At 46.3% G+C, this 24,262-nt stretch overlaps 1 protein-coding gene and 1 long non-coding RNA gene across 2 annotated transcripts in view; one reads left to right on the top strand and one right to left on the bottom strand.

Moving 5' to 3' along the window:
* On the bottom strand, positions 3,467–9,312 carry LOC110394858. The gene is made up of 2 exons (XR_002435975.1): positions 9,176–9,312; positions 3,467–4,158 (listed from the first exon to the last, which is right to left on the bottom strand). It is a non-coding gene; the product is annotated as an uncharacterized LOC110394858 (long non-coding RNA).
* Positions 8,498–24,262, top strand: part of PHLPP1 (PH domain and leucine rich repeat protein phosphatase 1) — a 133,713-nt gene continuing 117,948 nt past the window's right edge. The window contains exon 1 of the mRNA XM_021388919.1: positions 8,498–9,626. Within this exon, the coding sequence (XP_021244594.1) occupies positions 8,513–9,626 (1,114 nt within the window). The 5' untranslated portion in view covers positions 8,498–8,512. The remainder of the gene's footprint in view (positions 9,627–24,262) is intronic.

Below are 24,262 nucleotides of genomic sequence, written 5' to 3'. Positions count from 1 at the left end.
CTCATAAACACATGCTGCTGGTTTCACTTTCACAGTACGAACACAAGGGAATGTTCAATTACACTGAAAAGGGATGCATTTAAAATGGATAAAAAGGAAATAAATTTTTGCGCGGCGTGCAATTACTCAGTGGAATCCATTCCTCTTGAGTGTCATCACAACCAAAAGCTTAGCAGGATTTGAAAGGGGGCTGGAGGGCTAGTAATACATACATAAAAATAAACAAGGGCTCTGGAAGGGATTTACGCTCTTGGACTTCTGGGGAGAAGCCAGCATCCCACTGTGGCAGTTTCGGGAAAGGTTTCTAGAGCTGCTTGTCCCATGCTGCCTGCCTCCATACTGCTTGCACGTCCCCTTGGTGCGCTGCGGTAACAGCCTCCTTCAGCAGGACGATGTTGGTTTCATCCTCTGTGGTCACCTTTATGCTCCTGAGAGGATGTAGTTTGGAAATGTCACAAATGATTTCTATTCCTCAGCTCCCTGAAAGCTGTTGGTTAGTGACGTGTTTGACAGTCTGTCGTTACGCTCGTTCGGCAGCCATCTCATTGACAACGAGGTTTTTGTCCCGTGGGTCAGACTGCTAATTTCAGCCTTAAAGTCCTGCCTGACTTGTGCTTTGTGTACCACGAGGCCCTGGGCGATGTGATCTCACTTTGGTGCTCACAGAATGGTGACCTCCAGGGTCTCTTTCCATCCAACCTCTTCAATGATTCTGCTCGAGGCATGGCTGCATGGAGATGTTACATGAGAGAAAGGCATCCATCGTATCACATTCTAGCTCACCAGTCGCTCCTTCAAATTCTGTTCCATGGCACTAGGGATGGAGGGAGAGTCAGCGTGGCCTCTGAGCCACTACCTCCTGCATGTGCTGGAGAATCGAGAACTGCAGCCAGCAAGAGGCAGCAGGTGCAGTGCCTTTCTTCTCAGGGTATGTAATGGAGAGGAGGCACACCTGATGGCATTGAGGCAGCAGAGCTCTGGCTAAAGCAAGAAAAGACAAAGCTTCACATGCTAGGAATTAGATGATGCTTTTTGAAAGCAATGCCATAGCGCTGGGGAAGGACGTGGTAAATGGTTTTCTGCCCATCACCCAAGAATCTGCTGGAGGTTCTTGTGCACTGTGTTATCTAAGATGGAGAAAGTATAAAAGGGCAGCAAAGAACGGCATGACACAAAATGTTCAGCTATCAGGCAGAAATCCTGGCAGGCCAGCTGTGACAGATCTCTGTGGATGGAAGGACTGCCAGCAGCCCATCTGCGGATGCTGGGGAGAAGAGCTCCATGGCGAGGTCTTAACTGCTGCAACACGAGTCAACTGCATGGAGAAAACTTCAGCCATTTTTAAAACAGAACACTGATTACTCACTGCCCCAGGTGCCAAGCTTGTTCCCTCTCTCCATCTATTCATCTCTGCAAGAAAAGCCTTCACCATGTGCTCTGGGCAACCACCTTCGTCAGAAATTCATGCTTGAAAGGTTACGTTTGCACAGCACTGAATTCCAGACCCACTACTGGTGCAGGACAGACCTGCCTGGTGTGCCAAAGAAATGCACCAGGCAGGCAGAAGCTGAAGTGATCCTGTTATGAAAATAGCTTATCCCTATCTATTGGCAGATGTAGCGTTCCAAAAATCTAGCTGACTTTCAAAGTGCCGCAGTCTCCAGCTGCACGAGGGTTTTCACAAGTTCATCACCTGTCATCTCATGAATATTTTATCCACAAAACGCATCTTGATCTGTGCAATAGGTAGGTCATGGGTCCTTGGTACCCTGGAGAGCATGTGACAGGTGACAGTGGCTGGGCATTATGCACCTGGAAAAGCTGAGACTTATTCTGCTCTAGCAAGGAGAATTTGTGCTCCTTTGGGGAGCCTGGTTATCTTTGCTCTTGCCAGAGCAGGTGGAGTCGCACAGCGCATTCAGCTCTGTTCTTGGCATTCACAGAACAACACACGGCGCCTTTGGGAAGCTGAAAGCAGAATGATGCTGCCTCTGAAACAGTTTGGATGCCAAATAAATACCTGTGACTGTGATTTGCTGCGCCCTGGCCAACAACTGCAAAGCTTACAGTGCAGAATCGTTTTTCACCTCACTGAAATCTGGATGCTGAGATGGTAGCCACTCCCCACCAGCACCAGGTCAGCTTACACACAGACTTACAGAGGGCACGAGGCAGGGCCTTACCGCAACCCGGTCATCACCTAGGGAGCCCTATAGCCTATAGGCTGCATGTTGGCCTCATTTTTCTGAATGTTTTGTTTAGGTTCACTCTTTAATACCAGTTTCATTCGTGTTGTCCTAGTGTATTGCTAAGAGCATCCTTAATTTCATGCACAGCCCTACAACTATATGGTCACCACTGAGATGGTTAATTTAGTACTATCTTCTAGGTTGGTCCTGCCAAGATTTTAACTGTGCAAGGCTTTATTTTATCAAGCCCCTTGGAGGATTTCTATGTTTACTTTTAACAGGACACACCTTTCAAATTCAAGAAATAAAGTTAAATAATTCCTTTAAAGTGGATAATGTGCATCTGTGCTTATACTTCTAGTAAATTACTGTAGATGCAGCCATTGATAGCACTCTGTACTGACATAAATAATCGGTAACATGTATTTTGAAAGTTTATCTTCCGTGGCGCTGCTCTCACATCAGTGCATATTCATTCACAAATAAATAATGGGTATTTATCAGATAGACTCTTACTGCATTGAGGCAGTACCTGATTCTTAAGGCGCAATTCCTGTTAATACAGAGCATTTTCATCTCCCAGTTGCCAGGGCAGCTCCAAAGTCAGAGGGAAGCGTACCATGCAGAAGTGACAAATAAAAGGGAGAAGGGGAATGCACTTTCTGAGCCAACCTTGTTGCCACATGTACGGTATGGCAGAAAAATATGCTCAGCTTTTGTGAAAAGCCTTTGTGTACGGCCCTTCAACAGGCAGCGCCATCACTTGGCTGAGGCGCTTCCAAGTGAATCAGTGCAAGCTGACTAGCCTCAAGAAAAACTGATACCAAAAACGTTTGGATCTCCTGGGTCACTTCAAATGTGCCAGCTGTGCTGGGTAGGGTTATATACTATGTAAAAACACTGCATCCAAGTCTCTGTGTTGGTTACAGCTTAATGAATCCACCATAATCCATCTCTATCAGTAGTGATGAATACTGTACCTCCAGGAGTTGTAAGGCACTGAAACAAAATGTGTTTAAGAAGCCATACGAGCATGAAAGACAAAATGAAATAATTACAAGGAAGGATTGGTACAGTTCTGGAAGAGAATCTTTCAGTGCATAAACATCTAACAGAAAATGAAGCTCTTTTCCTTTTAAAAAGCCAAGCAAAATATGCAGCTGTTAATGGAAGAGCCAAAGATGCAGTAAGAGGATTAGTGTATAGAGGTTGCTGAATCCACTGGGAATTAGAAGGTCTAGCTTTGCAATTAAAATCAACACAAATGAAAAACAAAATCTGTAAAATAATGGTTTAATTTTAATACAGGATTTAACATGACACTAGAATATATAACATAGACCTGTAATCAATCCTGGCAACAAAGCTGGTGTTTCTTCTTGAATTTGTTTCCTCGCTGTGTGGTTTCCAGCAATGGAGAAGCTGGAATTTATTGCTGTAAATTGCTTTCTTCATACTTGATGGAAACAAGAAGTTTGTGCTGGAGAAAAAAATTCCAAAATTTGCTAATGAAACTGCACTTCCAAACTGTTCAACTGCAATGTTGACACACTGCAACCTGCGTACGTCACAACGGAAAGCATTTGTGCAAGCGGAGGATCTCCATGCCACACTGCTGGTGACTGCGTAGGAAAACCTTACTGTGCTGAGTGCAGCACAGCTCAGCTCTGCCAGAAGTTGAAATCTAAGTGGCAACCAGGGGCACTGCAAGAGTAAAAACCTTCCTCCTTGGGGATGGGAGAGCCACATACTGCTGGCAGATAATGCTGTGCGCCAACTGACCTCCGCAACAAGAGTGCTGAACCTGGCTCCAGCCCAGGATAAGCAGGGGCAAGTCGTTCCTTCAGCTGGAAGGGTGCTTCACAGCCTGCTGTCCTGCTTGAAGGATGCGGGGACCTGAGCTCTGCCCACTGCCTTCTGCAGAGCTTAACGTGCAGCCGGGGTGGTACTTGGCTCTCTTCTCCTCTCTCTGTAACATGGAAATAATGATACTTTTGCATAGTGCTTTGAGGTGTAGAGCTGAATAACATTTTGTGCTGATATAACTTGAGTGGAAGTAGTTTTGGAATTAGAAACACAGATCAAGCCTTGCTGAAAATTAGTTAGGGGGCTGTAAGTACAAACAAGCCTCCAGGCAATGCAACTCTGCCGTTCCTGAATATATAAACACAAGTACAACCTGTTAGATAATTTAAAGGCTAACTCTATTTCAGGCACCAATTAATGGAAACTTCTCTGTTCAAGAACGGTTCTTAATCGTATGCTCAATCTAAAAGCACATTTATAATTAAGAGTTTCGTTGAATAAGCACCATCTTAAATGCCTTACTACGCCGAAGACCTTGCACTCCCAGATGAGCACGACCAGCCCAGAGCATACACGTTGTTGTGCTTAAGCTCACAGCTGGAGCAGCAATCAGCGTAAATTTTCTGTTCCTTGTTATCTGCATACCCAATTTACTCCTACAGTTGTGACAGCCCCACCGATTGATGAGGCATGCAGGTGCGTACCTAGCATTTTAAAGACTGGAAATCATCATTACTGATAAAATTAGGTATTATTGTCAGAAGAGCTTCCGTATGAAGACATTCAATTTCCCTTTACAAAGAAGGATATTATTATATCGTTACATTCAAAATGGTCCCTTTGCTCATCCTTCTCCTGCTCTTTGAATTATTTTTACGGTGGCAAATGTTTTGTCTTTTGCTTCAGCATTTTGACATTGAAATCAGTCTCTTGCTTCCATGTCTGTAGGGAAAATCTCCCAGACTAGAAAAATAGGCTACTAAAGAGAGCTGAACAAGCCCCCTAGCATTTTGCAGCGTTAAAGGACATGAAATTCCTCCTTTCTAAACTCCCTCCCCACCTTCACACATTAACAGGAATCACCAGGGTGATTTATATCTTCTTAAATCACAGACGAACGTTCAACAGCAACACTGGTGATGACTTATAGCAGAGGAAGAATGAATAGAATTTTTCCCACATTAGCATTTCTCGGTGCTCATCAGCTTTTCATCCAGAACTGACTTGTCAGCCAAGTTTTCTGCAGTCGAGGACTAAGGATTCAGTAATTCCGGTTTGATGAAGGCATATATTTTTTTTTCAAAAGGATATCTTTAAAAACAAATACACACAAAAAAAAACCAAATTGGGTAATCGTTGCATATTTGATACAATTCAAAAATTCTCTCTGAGTATAGTTTATGGCAAAACTGATTTTACAAAGGCTGTACCTTGTCTCCCTCTCTCCGGTAACTGGGTATATTACACAAAAGTCATCATGGGGTTCCAAGGCCTTCTGGTGTTTTCCTGACACTGTCTGTGGGTGTGTACAATTTGTTCACTTGATATAGAGACTTTTGGTATGGAATCATAGTAATCTGTGATAAATTACTTTTTATTCCCTTATTTTTTGTAGAAAGCTCCTATAATCAGAAAACTCTTTGTCAAGATTGCCGGACTCTGGCTGGAAAACTGCAGATTGCAAACCATCCTGTTTCATTTTACCATTCTTCAAAATAGCCATCATCAATCAAACTTTAGAAAAGGAAGATGTGTGTTTCACCCTTCCACTTTCTTCTGACAAAAATCGATTTCATAAGCTCCATTCCCACGTCTCAAAGCAGCAGTTAATCCACAGCAAAATTCACAATTGCAAGAGAGTTAAAAAGCATCGATCAGTTACTGGGAAATGAAGAATAGCACAGTTTTCTCATATGCCTAAGAGTTCCATTTGAGCATGCATATAATTGCAAGATTTCAAAGGCACTTCCCTGCATAAAGCAAAAGTGACCTGGCTTTGTACCACTAGTGTTTGGAGATGCTGGGTCATTACAGAAATCACTGCCTGAATATTCAGGAAATTGGGGAGGGCTACAGCGTTCTGCTTTCTCTCCCCACGACACAACACAGGGAGCCTCACTGCAGCCTCCTGCTCCTGAGCAAATTTCACAGAGCAGAGACAATTTTCCACCCTCTGGACCTCAGTGCTGCTACTTGGTTTTCTAATTGCCTAAAGCTCTTCATTAGCAAGGCCCGGGGCAGCAGTAAGTCAGCTGAGCAGCAGGAGAAGCGAGGTCAGCTCAGCCCCTCACTGGCTCGCAGCATCGCACAGGGCCGGGCAGGAGCTCCTCCAGCTCACCCCGCCACGTGCCTGACCCGAGGCTACCACAATGACCTTCACTCTGTGTTATCACAGAATCACAGAATCGTTTGAGTTGGAAGGGACCTTTAAAGGTCACCTAGTCCAACTCCACTGCAGTGAACAGGGACATGCACAGCTAAATCAGTTGCTCAGAGCCTGATCCAGCCTGACCTTGAGTGTCTTCAGGGACAGGGAACCCACCACCAGTGTTCTTGCACTGTGTAGGTTATCTTGCCATGGGAGGCAAAAGGAGCTTGTTTAGTCTAGGAAAGAGAATGCAAAGACTGCTCAGGGATACAACAGCTGCCTGTGAGTACACTGGGGGTAGACAGTGAGGAGAAAAAAAGAAAAGAAAAAGCTATTGGAGTCAAAGGGCAATGTGAACACATGGGTACAGGCCACCCATGTGTAAATTCAGATCGAAAAGTGGAAGAAAGCTCCTGACCACCAGGGTGATACTGCAGACAGACCCACTTGGTTCACTTTGAGTGGATGTTCGGTTAGGTAGGGAGACCTGGCATCCCAGTCACGAGGAGGCACAGCTGATGTCCCAGGAGACCTCCCTTCCAGTTCTGTGTTCCTAAGACATATCTGAGGATCTCTGCATTTTGGATTTTTTTGTGAGCGTGCTTGAACAGTCAGATAATCGAACAATTACAGAGAAAAGCACAGCTCCTTTCTCTCTGCTTCACTCCAAGGACTGGCTTCAAGGGTAGCTGTCTGTTTTCTACAAACTGCCTATTATTTCCAGTGGTACCGCTAACAGGAATGTCTCCAGAGCCTGCCGTCTTCTTCTGCTGAGTGTGTCGGTGTGTGCCTCTGCACGTAAAGTATTTTTCTCGTGCATTTAAATCAGGAGACCTGGGGTAACCTTTGTGAAGCAGGTGGTGTGAGGGTGGTATGAATCAGTAGGAATAATTAAAACTGAATGTGGGGAGCAGACAGAATCAGGCTGCAACACACTCAATGCTGCACTTTTGCTATGGGCTGCTACTGTCAAAGGAGTTTTTGGATGTAAGTGGTTGATTGCCCAGAATCCCCACTTTACTGCGGACCACAGCATTTCTCCTGAGTCTCTGGCATGATTTTACAAAACGTGTTACAAAAGGAGTGACCTCAGGCAGCTACAGCCCCATCCAACCCACGTTACTCAGCCAAAACGTCCCCAGGAGCATAAGAGAATTCTCTGAATAAATACTGCAGCGTTATGTCCTTGCGGTATGAGAACTCATGCCTTCGTGCCAATTGCATTTATCTGATTGTAATTTATCTTTTCAGCAATTCATTTAAAGTAACTTTATTTGCAGGCGGGGGGGGGGGGTATTGCTCTCCAGTTATTGCTTCTTTAACAGTTCTTCAGGAAATACGTTCAGTCATTTTAGCCCCTGAAATACAGTGATAAGAATAACGATGCTCTCCCTGTGACTCTTCACACCAAGCAGCTCCGCCGGTGCGCGTGTGTACACTCCTTAACACACCCAGCCCCTTGACATGTCCCTCTGCATCCCGTCTCTGAAGAGATGACCCCAGACGAGACGGCCCCAGCCCCGTGCTCGGGCAGCCGGCAGGGACGACACGTCAGATCCCGGCGGATGGGATGGCTACGTGTGGTCAGTGAACCCGACCCATCGCGGGGACAGGCTGCCCGGTTGCCGCCGGCCACCGCTCGCCTGACGGGCGGAGAGAGCGGGAGGCAGGAAGCCGAGGAGCGCCCGCCGCTGGGAGTTGTAGTCGCCGGAGTGGGGGGAGGGGGCGGCTGCAGACTCCACTTCCCAGCAACCACCGCACTCCACCCCCTCTCTCCCAACCCCGTCCTACCCCCATCCCCGGCGTCACGCTGTGTTTATGGGCGAGGCCCCGCCCCGCCGCGCGAGCGGTGTCGTCACGGCGGGCCGCCTCCCTCGCGCGGCGGGGCCGCTTAATATTCATGAGGCGCGGGCGGGCGCGGCGCCGGGCTCGCTGGTTGCCCGCCTCCCTCATGGCGCTGGCGACGGCCGGGGAACGGGGCTGAGGCGGGCGCGCGGCGCGGGGGCAGCGGCGGAACGCTGCGCCCTGAGCCCCAGCCCCTCCCGGGGCGCGGCGCCTCGCCCGGCTCGGCCCCCCTCCCTCCCCCTCCCCGCGCCGGCCGAGCGGCGCTCCCGGCAGGAGGGCGGCGGCAGCCCCGGCCCCGCGGGCGATGGAGCCCGCGCAGCAGCAGCAGCAGCGAGCGAGAGAAACGGCGGAGCGCTCCCCGGGCGGGAAGGGCCCGGCGGCGGAGAGCGGCGCGGAGGCGGCCGGAGGCCCGCGGAGGAGGCGGGGGGCGGCCGGCGGCTCGGCTCCCCCCGCGGCGCTGGCGGCCCCCGGCGGGGCGGGCGGCGGCTCGCTGCTGCTGCGGCGGGGCCGGCTGAAGAGGAACCTCTCGGCCGCCGCCGCGCCGCTGGGCACCCGCAGCCTGGACAGGAAGGCGCTGCTGCCCAAGCCGCCCCGCCAGCTGCAGCCGCTGCAGCCCCCGGAGCGGGACTGGGTGCGGCGGGACCTGCAGCGGGGCTGCGTGCACGTCTACGAGCGCCACGCCAACCGCTACCTGCGCCCGGTGCTCTGCACCCTGGAGACCACGGCGGCCGAGGTGGCCGCCCGCCTGCAGCAGCCCGGCCCGCGCGGCGGCGGCGTGGTGCGGGTGCCGGGCAAGGCGGGCCCGCAGCCCCCGCCGCCCGAGGAGGGCCCCGCCGCGGCGACGGCCGAGCCGACGGCCGAGGGGGAGCGGCCCGGGAGCCGGCGAGAGACGCGGGGCGCGCCGCCCGCCGGAGGCGCCGAGGAGGGCGGCTCGCCGAACCCCGCGGCGCCGCCGGCCGAGCTGTACCTGGCGGGGCCGCCGCTGTCGTGCCCCTCTCTGCTGGGCGAGCTGGGGCCGGCGGGCTCCGACTGCGAGAGCTTCAGCCCCAGCGCCGAGAGCGTCTCCGACCGCCTGGACCCCTACAGCAGCGGCGGCGGCGGCGGCTCGTCCTCTTCGGACGAGCTGGAGGCGGAGCCGGCGGCCTCCGACGGCGCGGAGGCAGGTGCGGGGCCGGGCCGGGGCCGCCCGCCGCCCGGAGAGCTGTCCCCGGGGGCGGGGGGCGGCCGGGAGGTGCCCGCGGGGCCGCCCGCGCTGTTCGTGCAGCTGCACGGGGAGACCAGCCGGCGGCTGGAAGGCCACGAGAAGCCGCTGCAGATCCAGAACGACTACCTCTCGCAGCTGGGCTTCCGGGACCTGTGGCGGGTGCAGGAGGAGGGCATGGACGCCGAGACCGGCTGCCTCATCCGCTTCTACGCCGGTGAGTTGGGGGACGCGAGAGTCCTCGCGTCACGCCCGCCGTGCGGTTCCGCGCTTCGCTCTGACGTTGTCTCGTAGCGGAGCCGGGGGCGAGGAGGGCTGCGGGCGGGGAGAAGGGAGCCGCGTCCCCGCAGCTCGGCTCTGGGCTAGGGAGCGGCTGCGCTGCGCTGCGGCCCCCCGTGAGGGCGATGCGTTCCCGCGGGCACGGCCCGCCGCTCGCCTCGTGCTCTGGGAGCGGCGGTGGGTTCGCGGGGTTGGCTGCGAGGTTCGGGGCACGGCCCGTGGGAACGGGCTGCCGTAGCCTTCGTCGCGAGGGGAGAGAGCTTCCCGAGGCGGCCTCGCTGTACAGCCTCGGGCGCGGGGTTTGGGGAGTGTCGGTGGGAAAGTTAGCTCCCGCGTCGCGGTTATGCAACGGTGCTCTTTTACGGGGGTTTAAAAATATCTCCCGTGCGCGGATAGCGAGTGGCGTTCAGCCGAGGAGCTGACAGGACAGGGTTAGATAGGAAAAGAGCAGAAGTAACTGCTGCGTCCGGGTGATGAGGGACGGCTGGCGCTGCTGGCGAGGGTGGGGTTCAGCAGGTGGTGCTGGAGGGAGCGCTGCTCCCATGCTCCCGGCGGCCGGGAACGCGCGGGCACGTTTTAGGTTGCCCCGTTCTAACAGGATGTATTCTAAAGAATAGTCTCGGGAGACACCGGTCAGCCTTACGCACGCAGTGACGGCTGTTTGCATGTAGCTTTTGTGTGTTAAGTGATGAGTTCTACCTGCTGAATGCGGCTGTTACGGCTGCTTTATTTCGGTGTCGCAGCCTAATGGCTAACGTAGCTTGTGCGCTCTGGGCTTCCTCGTACAAGGCTCTGAAATAGGAACGTAAATCTGTAAGCATACGTAGGATTAAATGAATGCAAATGTGTTATGCAATTCCATACAGCGGGCAGCATGCCTCTGCGCTTCAAAAGTGCGGTGTTTCTTTGAAAACTTTATCTCTTTGTGGGATCTGTGATCAACACCTGAAACACCTGTGATCCCGTGCTTGTAGCAGAGTGTTTCCAGCCAAAAGAGTGAAGGAAGCATTGTTGAGATGTCATCTACTGATTTCCTGCAACTGCCCTGACAGCTCCTCTTCGCATCCTTGTGGTCTTTCATTTTTCTGTTGGATGATGAAAGGGAGGGAAGGAGGAAGACTTAAAAAGGAGTACGCATCAGATCAGAGAGTCTATTCTGCTTCCGGAGTTGGGGTGTTGGAAGCTCCTTTTTGATTAAATGATCCTCCAGGAATACCCAAAGGAATACTTTAGCAGTGGTTTCCTTTTTGCCCTGGACTCATTGGCTTAGGCAGACTGGCTTGTCCCATTCGATAGAGAGCAACCAGGAGCTCTATCCCCCTGCAATTGTAATTTCCTGCAAGTGGTCTCAGTAGGATTTGGTGATCCTGGTCTTGTACTGATGTGAAATAGCAGAAACTTAGGCTGGATTTATTGCATCGCTTCTAAAAAGAATTCTTTTCCCTAATCCCCTCGGAGTGTGGAGAGAGGAGAATGCAGCAATGGCTTCTGGGCTTCTCTGTTTCTGGGGTGAGACAGTTCTAAGGCCGGAAGATCTCAGTACTGAAACAATGCTAAAAATTCCAAACAAAGTAAGGTGATACAGCTAGTGATTTCAGTGATTACCATGTGGTGGTGATTTCTCTAGCTGTGGAAGCTGTGAAAATATGCTTTTTAGAAAAAACGAGGAGAGCTGCAGAGGATCAGGGGTTTCACAGCGATGATACAGCTTTCTTAATATGTAGCTGTTCACATACATTCTGGAGTGAAATATCTGTTCTTTAGATGCACTATTACAAATTTAAGAGGCTCAGAAAACAAAATGTGACACTGAGAATGTAAAAGTGCCTCCTGCATGCTGTCTTGACTCACTTCAAAATGTGGTTAGTATCGTCAAAGTGTGGTTCTATCTCCTCTACTTTTCTTGAGCATGCTCCATTTCTTCAGTCTCTTGACTGAGCATTGCTGTGCAATAATGCTGTTGCTAAAACAAAGCCCATTAAAGATGTAAGCATCTGATTCTGCCCCCTGTAACATTGGTTTGAGCAGAACTGGGCATTAGCGGCTAGCCATGCGCGTCAACTTCTCCCTCTGTTGAAATCCATCTCAACAAAAGATACTGTCCTCAAAGTTTGGAGTGCTTAATCTCTCTTTAAAAGGTTATGGTTAAATAGCTTTCTGGTGAGATACTCCTTTAGTGGTTATGGAACTCTATAAGAATCCGTAGTGCAATTACAGTCCTGATATTGTAGCTGGGAGACCGATTAGGTCAGACTTACAAAACTATTCCTAAAACCATAACAGTGGCTGTGATCCAGAAGGCTTCTCGAGAACAAGTTACAGTATTCCTTATTGCTCTGTAAAAATAATTCTTGTAAAACGCGATTTCTCCCAGTGGCCTTGCCTTCTCTGTAACTTGTGTGCCAAAGGAAAATGGGCTAATACACCAATGTAGCCATTTTAAAAACTGCAGAAGCGCTTGCTTGTTTTGAGACCTTAGGTCAGAAGTAAGCATGGAATCCTGTTCAGCCTTGTGCTCTGGAGCATCTACGTGGCAAGGGACTTGAGAGATTTGGTCTTGGACTGCAAGACTGGCTCAGGACAGTGGATGTTTGAGGCTTTTTTGCTATCCTACTGAAAAGTGATGGCGTTTGATTCTGGCACTTGGCCATCGTTAACTCATCTGCTCTTTGATGTGACATAGGGCTTCTGCACCTGATGGTGTCATCAGATGTATCACTTTCCAGTAGATGGCTGCCTGTAGGCAGAAAATGAAGAAATGCCAGATGTAATTAAGGGTGTTAATTTTGCAGCTGGCTGTCAGGTTTTGTTTGTGAAGAGAGGCTTGTTGCTCATGTGACCTTTCAGAAGGCTGCAAGGAGAAACCAATCCAGCTTTATCTGAAACTTCATTGCAGAAAGTGTTGGTCTGTCCAGTGGCAGAGCTAATGAGGTCCCATGAAGACTTCCAGGTGTTGGATGCTTGGTCATAGAAGAAAACACCATAGGCCTGGCAGTGTTTTGTGAAATATGTATTGAATCGCTGGCTGTTTACATGTTTGCATGCACTTCTTAGTGGATAAATCAGCCCAGCTAGTAAATGTGTTGGTAAACTCAATTTAAGGTAAGTGCGTGATGTTTAAGGTGAGGGGGGAAGCATGCCAAAGACATACCTATTTCTTAGAGCAGGACAGCAGCTGTGCTGCAAGGAAGAGCTTCTGACTTATGGGTGCTGACTTTTTTTTTCCTGAAACTCAACATCTTATTTAACACAAAATCAGTTGGTTCACTTTTAGATGGCTTGTTCTATGATAGTGATTGTAAAGCTGAGGTCCCAGAAGTAAACTCTTCTTCAACTGAAAGGAAAACCAACTTCTGCCACTGGGCTGCTGTGATCTTCCATTTTTTTCTTCCCAGAGTGATTTGGATGTACATCTTGCTTACTTTGTTTGTGTGTTTGTATCTCCTGCAAGGGGAAGTAATACGGAAAACTTTCCATTTTAGAAAACGACTTCATTTCAATTACATCATGTGTTTAAATCCAGGGAATCTTGGCATGACCGAAGTAGTGAATTTTCTAGTTCTGTTCTGCAGGATAGTGTAAAATGGCGGCAGCGCTGGGCTTGCTCCACCTGTCCCTGTGCAGCGATCGCCTTTGCTTATCTAAGAGCCCCAGCTGGAATGGGGTCTTCCCAAGGCGGGCAGTTCTGTGAGGCTCAGAGGCAGAGTGCAGATAGTGCTGGAATGCTGGGGGGACTTGCAGCTCAGCCTTGGTATGTAACACCTGTTAAGTACAGCGGTTCTTGCAGTTCTTACATTCTCTTGTGCTCCTGGCTAGCATCCATAACTTAAGTATGTGTGAAGTACCAACACATGGATTTCTTTTCTTTATATAAAAGTAACTGTATATACTAAATATTAGGTTCCTCAACTGAGCTGCATCAGGGAGTGCAGCATTCACCTTTTTTCTTCCTTTCTCTTCTCCTTGTGTTTTGATACTACCCCTCTCTCTATATTGCACCGGCTATTTCTTTCTTTCTTATTTCTGAAACTGTGCATAAACATCCTCTTGGTGGTGGCACTGCTGATATACCTAAATGCCTTTGTGCAATTAAAACATCCATCTGTTCTGTTAGGACACTGGCAGGCTGCTATGCAGCTAAAATGGCACATGGTTCTTGGAAAGATAATAGTACAAAAATAATAATGTTAGTACCTGATATGTGCTTCTTAACTACTGAGAACTGGTTTGTGGCTTTAGTAAAACAACGTGAAGAGAGATCTGTTGGTTATCCAGATGGTCCTCTAGAAGACAAGGGATAAAAAGCATGTCTGAGAAGGTCAGTTTCAAAAGTATATGTCTATGGAATTTCACAGAAGAGGAGTTTAGAGATAGAAATCCTAAGGAGTGCTATTTGTTATACTCAACAGTTTAATTTGGAGGGAACTTGTACCTCAGATACTAACAGCTGCATCTTTTTCCCCAGGCTTAAGGGAATATCATGTTCGAGATAATTAAGTATATCAGTTTTTAGACAAAAAAAAATACAAATCTGACTTGTAACTTTCTATTTGCCTTGGACAGCAAAAGCGAAGTTGCTTTGACTCAGTCTTCAGTATTTAATCACTTCTCTGCTTGTGGGACGCAGCACACTGGCATTTTAGATAAGATAAAATAAATCTCTGCATGTGTCTGTTTTCAGCTGTTTCCCTTGACTCAGTTTTATTGCTGTGTTTTAGAATGTTTGCTCATGTGGGGATTTCAGCTCTGTGAAGCTGTGTCTGAAGTAGCCTGGTAATAACTTTATTCTTTGACCCAGAGTACTGGGTATTGCGTTTTACCTTTTTTTTAGTTGGTGTTTTTTTTTTTTTGAGGTCTCTCTGTGTGCGTGGATTGAAAAGGAGTAGACTTTAATGCTTGCAATCAGTTGCAGTTTGTGTGGGGAAACCAGCATGAGTAGAAGGGACAGATGTACTGAAGTCATTTGTAAGCATCACTATATTGGTAGTATAATTCCAGCTAATTTTTTTCCTTCTCAGTGATGCATGAGAGAAATGCAACTGATCCTGGTAAAAGCCTAAAAAGATTTAAACTCATTCAGGAATTTTCTTCTAGAAACTTTTTCGCCTAGATTTGGCTTTAAGACAGGAATTCTGAAACATTTAGCTTTTTACAAGCTATTTAAGAAACTTCACAGGAAGAAAACATCCTCATTTAAAAGTAATCAATAACCTCTTGCTTATGATACTCATGAGTGAGATTGGAAACCAAAGCTGAAATTCCAGCTGCATGGTAATGACTGAATTGTGTATAGATTGGTGGTAGTTAAGCACTGCAAGTTTTATGTCAGGAAATGTTTATTTGAAAAATCTATATTTTCTGCTTTCTGCTTTACTCAAAAATCTAGTTTTATTCTTCGTGTAATTTTTGCCCTTCAGATAGCTTTTCTGGACAGTTGTATGAACTATATGGCATTACCTTTTTGGAGAGAATAATTTTTATATTTTCACTATAAAATAACCTGTTGACTGTAGAGTTTTTTTTCCCAGTTGGGCTGTCATTTGTCCAGTTATGCTGTCTTAACGTGGATACCGTTTTCCAAAAGTAACTAGTTCTTGTTGAGTATTTGCCGATTCACATCTGTTAATCACTGAAGCCATCTTAGACACTGGAGAATTTTAGACTTAAGTCTTTTTATTTGTGATGCATCTTCAATTGCCTCGATTTACCTTTCTTTGATTACTATATCATAAAATGTTTCATGCAAAGAATGCACATCACTTGCCTGTTGAAATGCAGCAGCTGTCCTAACAGCGTGGAGAGACACGTGGGTTGTAAATGAACAATGCTGTTGTATCCAGTTGCAATTCGAATAGGGATTTTAGGTAGGCAAAATTAATAGTAGAACCAACATTCTCTGGTGTCTGAGCTGTCGCATCCACTTTAGTGTTTGCTTTTCTTAAAAAAAAAAAAAAAAGGCATTGGCAGCTGTCATCATTTGGAGTCTTCTAAGATAGCATGGGTATGGTGGCCCCTACCATACTTCCTGCCACTGTTGCGTAGAGTCATTGGGTTTAGATAGTGTAGTTTTTCTGCCAGTGACCACAGTCTGCATTCTTCTTGCTTCCCTGTTGAGCAAGCTGGCTAGACCTGACCCTTTTAGTCTGGTTGTTGAGTCTTTCTGCTCCTGTAGGTGTGGTTAAAGTATGTGGAAGAATGGAAATGTTGTAGAATGTCTTGTGTGTTGGTGTTGCTGTTGAACTCCCACTACCCTCCATTATTTTAGGGGCAAAAATTGTTCTTCAGAGAACATTCTTGTTTAACAATGACAACTGTTAAATCAAGAAGAAAGACCTCCTGAAGAGTCATTCAATTTCACAGCATAGCATACTGTCTTTGAAGCTTTTTCTGTTGATGGGGAAGTAAAAATTTCTTCCAGCTGGCTTTGACTTATTTGGAGGGATGCTGAAAATACTCATTGCCCAACTAACTGTGCGTTCCTTGATCTGACAGTTAAGAACAACTACCTACATACTGATTTAAAATAGTTGGTTTCAGGGGATTTTTCTCTCCAATTCCATCTAGCTCGGTTCTCAGTGTAGAAGGAAAATGAAATGAAGCTGTCTAAAAGATGTAGACTCAAACATCCAAGGAAGGCAGAGAAGGCTTTGAAAAGTTTAATGCTTTTTGTGGGCCAAAGGTAAATTTGGTCCTTTGAAATTCGCAGGCTGTTACTAGCTCATGGCCTTGTCCAGTGGCAACGGGACTCTTCCCGCCAACTCCACCAGGCGCTGAATTGTATTCGTAACTCTCGAAACCCCATAATCGCTGCATTAAGCGGTGCCTCTCATCTGCAAGCACTCCAAGCGCTATGCCAACTTATTTAAATAAAAACAAAACAATGGGCCTTGTTCCAAGGGAGTAATGAGGAGCTGGAATGCCTTTGAAGTTCAGGAGCTGAGGCTGTAGGTGCAATTTACATAAACCTAATTATGTAATCTGAATGCAGTTTCTCTTCCTGTTTGTTCAATTTATGAATCTTTGTGTCCAAAGAGAAAGAGATAGTAAGACCTGCAATTAAGATAAATAGCAGACCACTCCTTTTCTGAATGTGTGCTCTGGTGAGGGGAGCATTTCTGAAGAGTAGAACAAAACCTGTGATTCAGGCACCTTCAGTTGATGAGAATAATACCAAGTCCTTTCCTTTCAAATAGCAGCATGCTTCTTTAAACAATAACTATGCAGTGTTCACCCTATTATTTGCTTTAAAATAAATGGTATAGAAAACTTTGAAGTCCTTACTAGCAAAGATTTCGCTTTTATATAAGCCTTAGATAAGCAGCTTCTCAGTTTTAAAGGTACCTTGAAACCAGTAAGTTTCCGAGTGAACAGTGAGCTTCCTGATCAGATTGCTGTACAATGACGTTTTGTTGTTCTCCAACGCTGGCTTTTTTTCCTCCTGTCTGATCCTCTCTAACATTTTAAAGCAGATAATAGGTAGGAGCACTAGGCTTTGAGAGGAGTCCTACAAGCAGCAGAAGTACTATACTACTAAGTCTGCTCGCTGGAAGATGATTGATTGTAAACAATCCCCTGGTAGATCCGACTGGCTAATTTGTGATGCTTATCAACTCAAATTGTAAATGATGGAGGAACATATTTTTCCTTTTGCTGTGTATTACGTAGTGGGACAAACAGACCCCTAGGGGATGACAGTCCCAGTGAGCAATCATTTTATTTCTGAAACTGAATTATAATTATCTGAGACAGCCTAATGCTGTATGTCATTATTGTCTTTTGTGCTATAAAGCTTTCCTGATATAATAAAACACTTAAGGACAAAAGCTGTTATGAATGAAGCATTGAACTCCTGAGAGAAGGCTGTACTCAATTTAACAGGTTAGGACCTCTAGTTTCTTCTTATACCAGTGTTACATGGATGTAAACACAAGGCAGGACAGTTTACAAGTTGCGGACAGGATGTTCCTAACTGTGAAGGTAATTGTGTGTGTGGGAGATGCATTTTGAGGTTTCAGAAATAACACCAGAAGGCTGTTGAAAGCTATGAAATATGTAGTTACGTGGAAGTTTATTTTCTCTTGTGTCAGTCCTGGAGTTGAGGATTTAGTGTATAATGACTTGGTAAAAGTGTGAAACTCATAGTTGGTTGCGTGGATTGAAATTTCAAGGTTAAAAGTAGACCAGCGCTTATATTCTTTCAGAGCAAGTAGTTAACTTTTTTTTTTCTCATGGGAGCCGTAGCTAATAAAAGAAAGGACTGGCTGAGAATGGGAATCTGAACTCTTTGAAGTGTCCAAACTCTGTGAAGTGGCTGTGGACGTGTCTTATCTTCTTTCCTTTGGTGACATGAAAATCATGTCTCTTGTCTTTGTCAACAGAAATAGAATCTGTAGACTGCATCTTCCATATGAATCAACTGAAAAATAATGCAGTACGTTTCAGACTATTAAATAACAGAAAATGTTTCCATTTCATAACTTCAAGAACAGTGGAATCAGCTGTATAAGTGTATTCATTCCACTTGAGATTAGACTATAGCACTGAGGACTGCTTGGTTTGTGTCTCTTTAATCTTCTTAATCAAACGACAACTTTAATTCCTGCTAATACAGGAAAACTGCATTACATTATTCTACTTTTCTTTTGATTTGCAGATTCCATCTTTGGAATGTCTCTTGTAAGAAATGTCTTTCAGAATGTTTGTTTTTCTGAATCTGGGATAAAAGATCCTAGTTTATTTATCGGCGTCCAAGTTTTTCCTTCACAAATAAAGCCTAGAACAAAAAAATGTGCAGATCAGTATTGCTAGATATCACAGCAGAAAGATTAAGAGGCTTTGTAGTCTGCAGTGGACTAAGTCATACTCCTTCTGTCAGTGCCAAAATAACTGCCCAAAGAAAATGGTCTACTAGAGCCTAAGGTATATATTATATGCACTTAATTTGCAACACTGAGTGTGTTGTGTACCTTTAGGTAATGCTCCACTGGAGTGTGAGCAGTTCCAGCACCTCTTGCGTCTTCAGTTTGGCATTAAGAGGAGGCATATTTTGAGTTGCTGGCGAACAGCAAATACTACTTCTGCTGTGGGAGGAGGGGGTTCCTTTCAGCCTGGAATATGCAGCCAGACTTCTTCTGCTGGAAGCTTTGGGACGTTCTTGGCTGCATTTGTGAACTCATTGATTCTGTGCAGCAAATTCTGTTCTCGGTTCTTGAAGGTTTTAGGATTTTTCTCTGCAATGCCCACTAATCTGTATGGTTCTTTGGGTTTTTGGGGGTGTTTTCCCCCCCTCCCTCCTCCTGTGCGTCTGAGTTTGTGTAAGAAGCAATTGCACAAAGTTACATGTGGAGAAGAGCGTAGCGTAGGGCTTTTTTATAAGAAGTATTTGTAAACTGATAAGGAAAGAAAGAAAAAAGCCTGATCGTGCGTAGTAAGAATTGTGGCTGATAGTAGAAGAGTTCATGCTGTTAAAATCTTTGAATTTCTGACTGGACATACTGCATCCTTAATACCAGACTGACTTGTAAGCAATGGCATCACATGTGGTACATCAGCAAGGCTTATGCTTTTTAGGAATGTGTGCAATGAATGTGGAGGACTTAAAGCATTTGGCAGTGCCCTCCTGCTTGCTGTCACCAACTAAGCTAAATACGATCAACGGATCAAGTTAAAAAATGTAGTTAGCTGTCTGACCTTTCTGAATTGTAAAGGGAGGTGCTGCTGAGGAATATGGCACAGAGCAAGTCTAGTCTCCTCCTGTGACCCTGAGAAAGGATGGATTCCCAGTAAGCAGGTGCTGGGAACTCAGTGTTTGCAGATGTTTGTCCAGGAGAGGATTATGTATGTTTACCTGACACTAAACACAAGAGCTATCTTCATGCATATATGTAATCTTCATTCTGTGAGGTTCTTGGGTGTGTCACAAAGAATTGGTGAATTGCCTTTCCAGACATGGTATTGTGCCTTCAAGTTCTCTCAGATCCTGTGCATATTGGCAGCCCTTAAGTGGAGCTGTTACTGGAGACTCTTCAATAGGTGTTTTGACCACTGTGTCTTGGTACTCTGTGGGTTATTGCTGGCACTAACTTTTTCCTAATATTCAGGTTTCGCTTTTGCTGAGCACTTTGTATCTTGTGTCCACTAATTTTTCTAAACGTTAGGCACATACTCATTTGAAAATCTTTTGAACCTTTATCTGCAGACGTGGCTTTGCAGCAAAATATGTAGATGTTCAAAGATGCTCAGAGGTGAATGTCAAATTCCCTTACCCAGCGTAGATGCTGTCTGTACCAAAACAAATGACATGGCATGAAGTTAATGCCCACTAACCTTTTGTAATCAGAAATTTCTGAATATTGTGGTGTCCTTCATCCTCAGTAGCAGGGAACCGATACTTTGCTATTTCCCTAATGAAAGATTATGCAAACCTTGTATTACCATTTATACATAAATGTCCTGGTTTGACTTGTTGGACTCTCTTGAGCGTTTGCTTCTCAGTCTTGAAGTTACCCTTGTCCTTTTGGCACCTCACGTTCAGAGGAATATATCCCATTTGGTTGCTGTTTGCAGACAAGTATGCATGGCTTTCTTGCTATGAATGTGAATATTTGCTTGCTTCTCATTGCTGGTTCGTGAAAAGTGTGGTGTGAGGCATGGTAGTTACGAGGTTGATTAAGTTGTGTCAGCATGGTACTAGTCTGAGCATTTCAAATCATTGTGAGTTGGTGGCTGGCTGGCTTCTTCCAGGTAAGGTGTGAGGACCAGGTGCTGGTATCAGGAGAGGTGTCACCCATAACAGGCTGAGTTCCCAAATCATAAACGATGTTGACTGAACTGTAAGAATGAGTATACTGTTCTCTGGGTCAATCTGATCTTTTCCACTATGTGATATTCTCATCCTATTTATTTTCCCGTGTGTATCAGAGTCAGAGAATGGCTGAGGTTGGGAAGGACCTCTGGAGTTCATCTGCTTCAACTCCACTGCTTGTGCAGGGCCACCTAGAGAAGGTTCCTTGGGCCCATGTCCAGGTGCCTTTTAAATAACTCCAAGGAGGAAAATACACAGTGCTCCATCACCCACATAGTGAAGTGGTGGTGCCCGGTGTTCAGAGGGAACCTCTTGTGCTCCAGTTTGTGGCCACTGCCTCCTGCCCTGGTGCTGGGTGCTGCTGAGCGCGATCTGGCTCCATCTCTCTCCCTCCCTCCCTCTTGGTATTTGTACACATTGATGAGACCCTGTTCTTCTCTGAGCTGAACAGTCCCAGGTTGCTCAGCCTCTCCCCACAGGAGTGATGCTCCAGTCCTTTCATCATCTTGATGGCTCTTTGTTGAACTCTCTGCAGTGTGTCTGCATCTTTCATACTGAGGAGATTGTTATATTAGGCTATTGAGAGATTTGGTGAGAAGCAGAGCCCTCAGAAAGGGAAGCTGCCTTGATTATTGTTATTTTTGTTTTCTGAAGACTGCTACGGTAAACTTCAGAGTGAATCCATTCCTGGCTAGTTATAGAGGTATGGAAGACAGTAAGCACAGGATTGGGAAAGCAGACGTTTTAACATCTTGCTGCTTGGCTATAGTTATTTTTGTTAATGTATCTCCTTTAGTTCTTACTGAACGGGGTTAAAGCCGAGCAAGGACCTGCTGAATGCTGCATTGTAAATGTATCTAGTTAGGGGTTGAAGATACAGTGGCAAATAAAGATGTAGCTTGTCTGGAAATGTCAGGAGTTTCCCTGTGAACCAAGAGCAAAGGTGAAACATCCCCCTGGTAAGGCTGCACGGCTTGTCAGCAATGTAGCTGGTGAGGCTTGTGGTCCCAGCAGGTAGGCAGTGCTCTCACACCACAGCCAGCTCTGCTGGGCGCTGGCAGGGGCACCACTGACGTCGCCCTGAGGAAAGGGAGAAGGTTAGGCCGAGTCACTGGGGCTGCGTGTTTCGCACAGGCACTTGGGAAGGGGTTTCTTTCGTATGCTGTCTAATAGATTCAGCCTTTTATTTTATAATATAATTAAATAACCAAGCCTTTGTGAGGCTCCTGAATTCCTTTAATTTAACGGCAGCACAGAAGCTGAATTCAGCGCATTCATGGGCCTGTACTATCTCCCTGACTACTTGCCAGCTCTATTCACACTGTTCTGAGTGCAGGAAGTTCTCACATTGATTCAGGGGTGGGGGTGGGTGGGTAGAAGGCGTTATGTGCTTGGCTTTTTTTTTTTTTAAAGCAAGGGAAATAGTTATAAGGAAAATTCTCCAGGACCAATGATTCTCCAGGACCAATTTACCAACTGTTAATCTGTGAGTAAATAATGGGAACAGTTTATACACTTGGCAGCCCTTGAGAAAGAGCAAAGAATCATGAGAAGTTCGCAGTCTACAGCACCAAGATAGCTGAATACTTTGGTATGTTAGGATTAGTCTGAACAGGGATAGAGCAGTACTTCTGTTAGCATATGCAATCTAATATGTACTGAAGTACTAGGTCTGATGAGGAAAACTGTACTCTGGCATGTGCTAGCTGGCTGCTTGTACTTGCTCAAGTTAAATAATTCGTTTTCTGATGGAGTTTCAGTGCTGCAGCCAACACGTTCAGGTTGTTTTACAGATGTCTACTAGTGCTCCCTCAAGGAGGGGATGAGGAACTGTATTTACTGCCTGGTGAGAGGGGAGCTGGTGGAAGAGTGGGTTTCTTTTGGGACAAGGGGAAGGTAAAATCACAGAATCACCAGGGTTGGAAAAGACCTCTAAGATAATCCAGTCCGACTGTCCACCATCAGTATTTCCCACTAACCTACGACCCTCAGTACCACATCTGAATGTTTCTCGAACACCTCCAGGGACAGTGATTCCACCTCCTCCATGGGCAGCCTATTCCAGCACCTGGCCGCTCTCTCAGAGAAGTAGTATTTCCTAACATCCAACCTGAATTTCCCCTGATGCAACTTGAGGCCATTCCCTCTAGTCCTGTTGCTAGTTACGTGGGAGAAGAGGCTGACCCCACCTTGCCACAACCTCCCTTCGGGTAGTTGTAGAGAGCAATAAGGTCTCCCCTGAGCCTCCTCTTCTCCAGACTGAACAATCCCAGCTCCCTCAGCTGCTCCCCATAAGACTTGTGCTCCAGACCTCTCACCAGCTTCACTGATGTTCTTTGGACATGCTTCAGGGCCTCAACGTCTTTCTTGTCGTGAGGCTCCCAAAACTGGACAACGTACTTGAGGTACGGCCTCACCAGTGCTGAGTACGGAGCGGTGATCACTTCCCTGCTCCTACTGGCAACACTGATTTCTGATACAAGCCAGGATGCCATTGGCCTACCTGGGCACACTGCTGGCTCATGCTCAGCTGAGCACTGATCAATACCCCCAGGTCTGTTTCCTCTACACAGTCTTCCTCCTACTCTACCCTAAGCCTGTAGCTTTGCCTGGGGTTGTTGCGGCCAATTTGCAAGACTGGGTGACGCTTGGTCTTGTTGAACTTCATCCCATTGGCCTCAGCCCAGCAATCCAGCCTGTCCAGATCAAGGTAAAGTTCAAGAGCAGAAGAATGTGAAACAAAACTGAGAAAACACTGAAGAAATCAGAGCTAGCAGACAGGAAGAGCAAAATGATTTGCAAGCTTATGCATTCACTTCACTTCCCAGGAACTGTCCCCCATCTCTGATCTGTGGTATCTTATCTTTGTAACTAGATACCACAGTGATAGACAGAGTTAACGTATGTAAAGTGCATAGCAGGAAGGACAGTGACCTCTCAGTGAGAGTGTTCTGCTGGTGAAGCTGCCAGGTCTTGGGAGGTATGCAGGCAGGTAAATACAGCAGATAATCTGCAAGAAAGTTGCATTTTCACCAAAACAAGCAGAACTGTGATAATGAAGGCTCTTCCTCAGATCTGGTATTTACTGGTAAATTGCAGCCTCTGCTGCAAATTAGAAAAGGTGTGCGGAAGTACGCTTTCATGTACTGGGGTATAAAATTTGCCAGTGTACCCTTCAAAACAACATATTAAATGTAGGTTACTTTAAGGCAACATAATTACTGTTATAAGATCCTGCCTTTATTGGTATGCTGGCGCATACCTGGCTACGAGACTTAATTTACCACTGTGATGCTTACCTACAACTTCCTGTTATTCTGAAAACTGAAATGGGTGCTAGAGTGGTGTTCCTTTCCTTTGTAATTTCTAAGAGAAATGCTTTTCCTTACAGACTCTGATATGGTTCTGTTTGTCCACAATAAGTACTTTGCCCCTTTCTCTTTTCATCCTCTTGTGTGTTTTCAAGGCCAGTCTGAAATCCTCTTCCTGAGCTAAGATGTCTTGAATGGAATAGTTTTCTTAAGGTGCTGTAGTTTCTAGAAGCACAGTCTGTTAAGAATGTTGACTTGTGGATTGTGGCGCACATCACCAGGTGCAACTGCATGGAAAGTGTTGCCAACTGCCTGGAATGTTCTAGTAAAAACAAGGAAACAAGGAGAGTGAAATTGCTGCTCTTCATTGCTTTTTTTTCCCTCCTTTAATTTAAAACTGAGTTTTCATTTTTTTTTTATTAGAGGTAATGGTGTTGAATATCTGCAGCTTTTTTTTCT

This window comes from Numida meleagris, chromosome 2, assembly GCF_002078875.1.
Source record: "Numida meleagris isolate 19003 breed g44 Domestic line chromosome 2, NumMel1.0, whole genome shotgun sequence".
Taxonomy (NCBI): domain Eukaryota; kingdom Metazoa; phylum Chordata; class Aves; order Galliformes; family Numididae; genus Numida; species Numida meleagris.
This window is presented reverse-complemented; position numbering and strand designations above follow the sequence as displayed.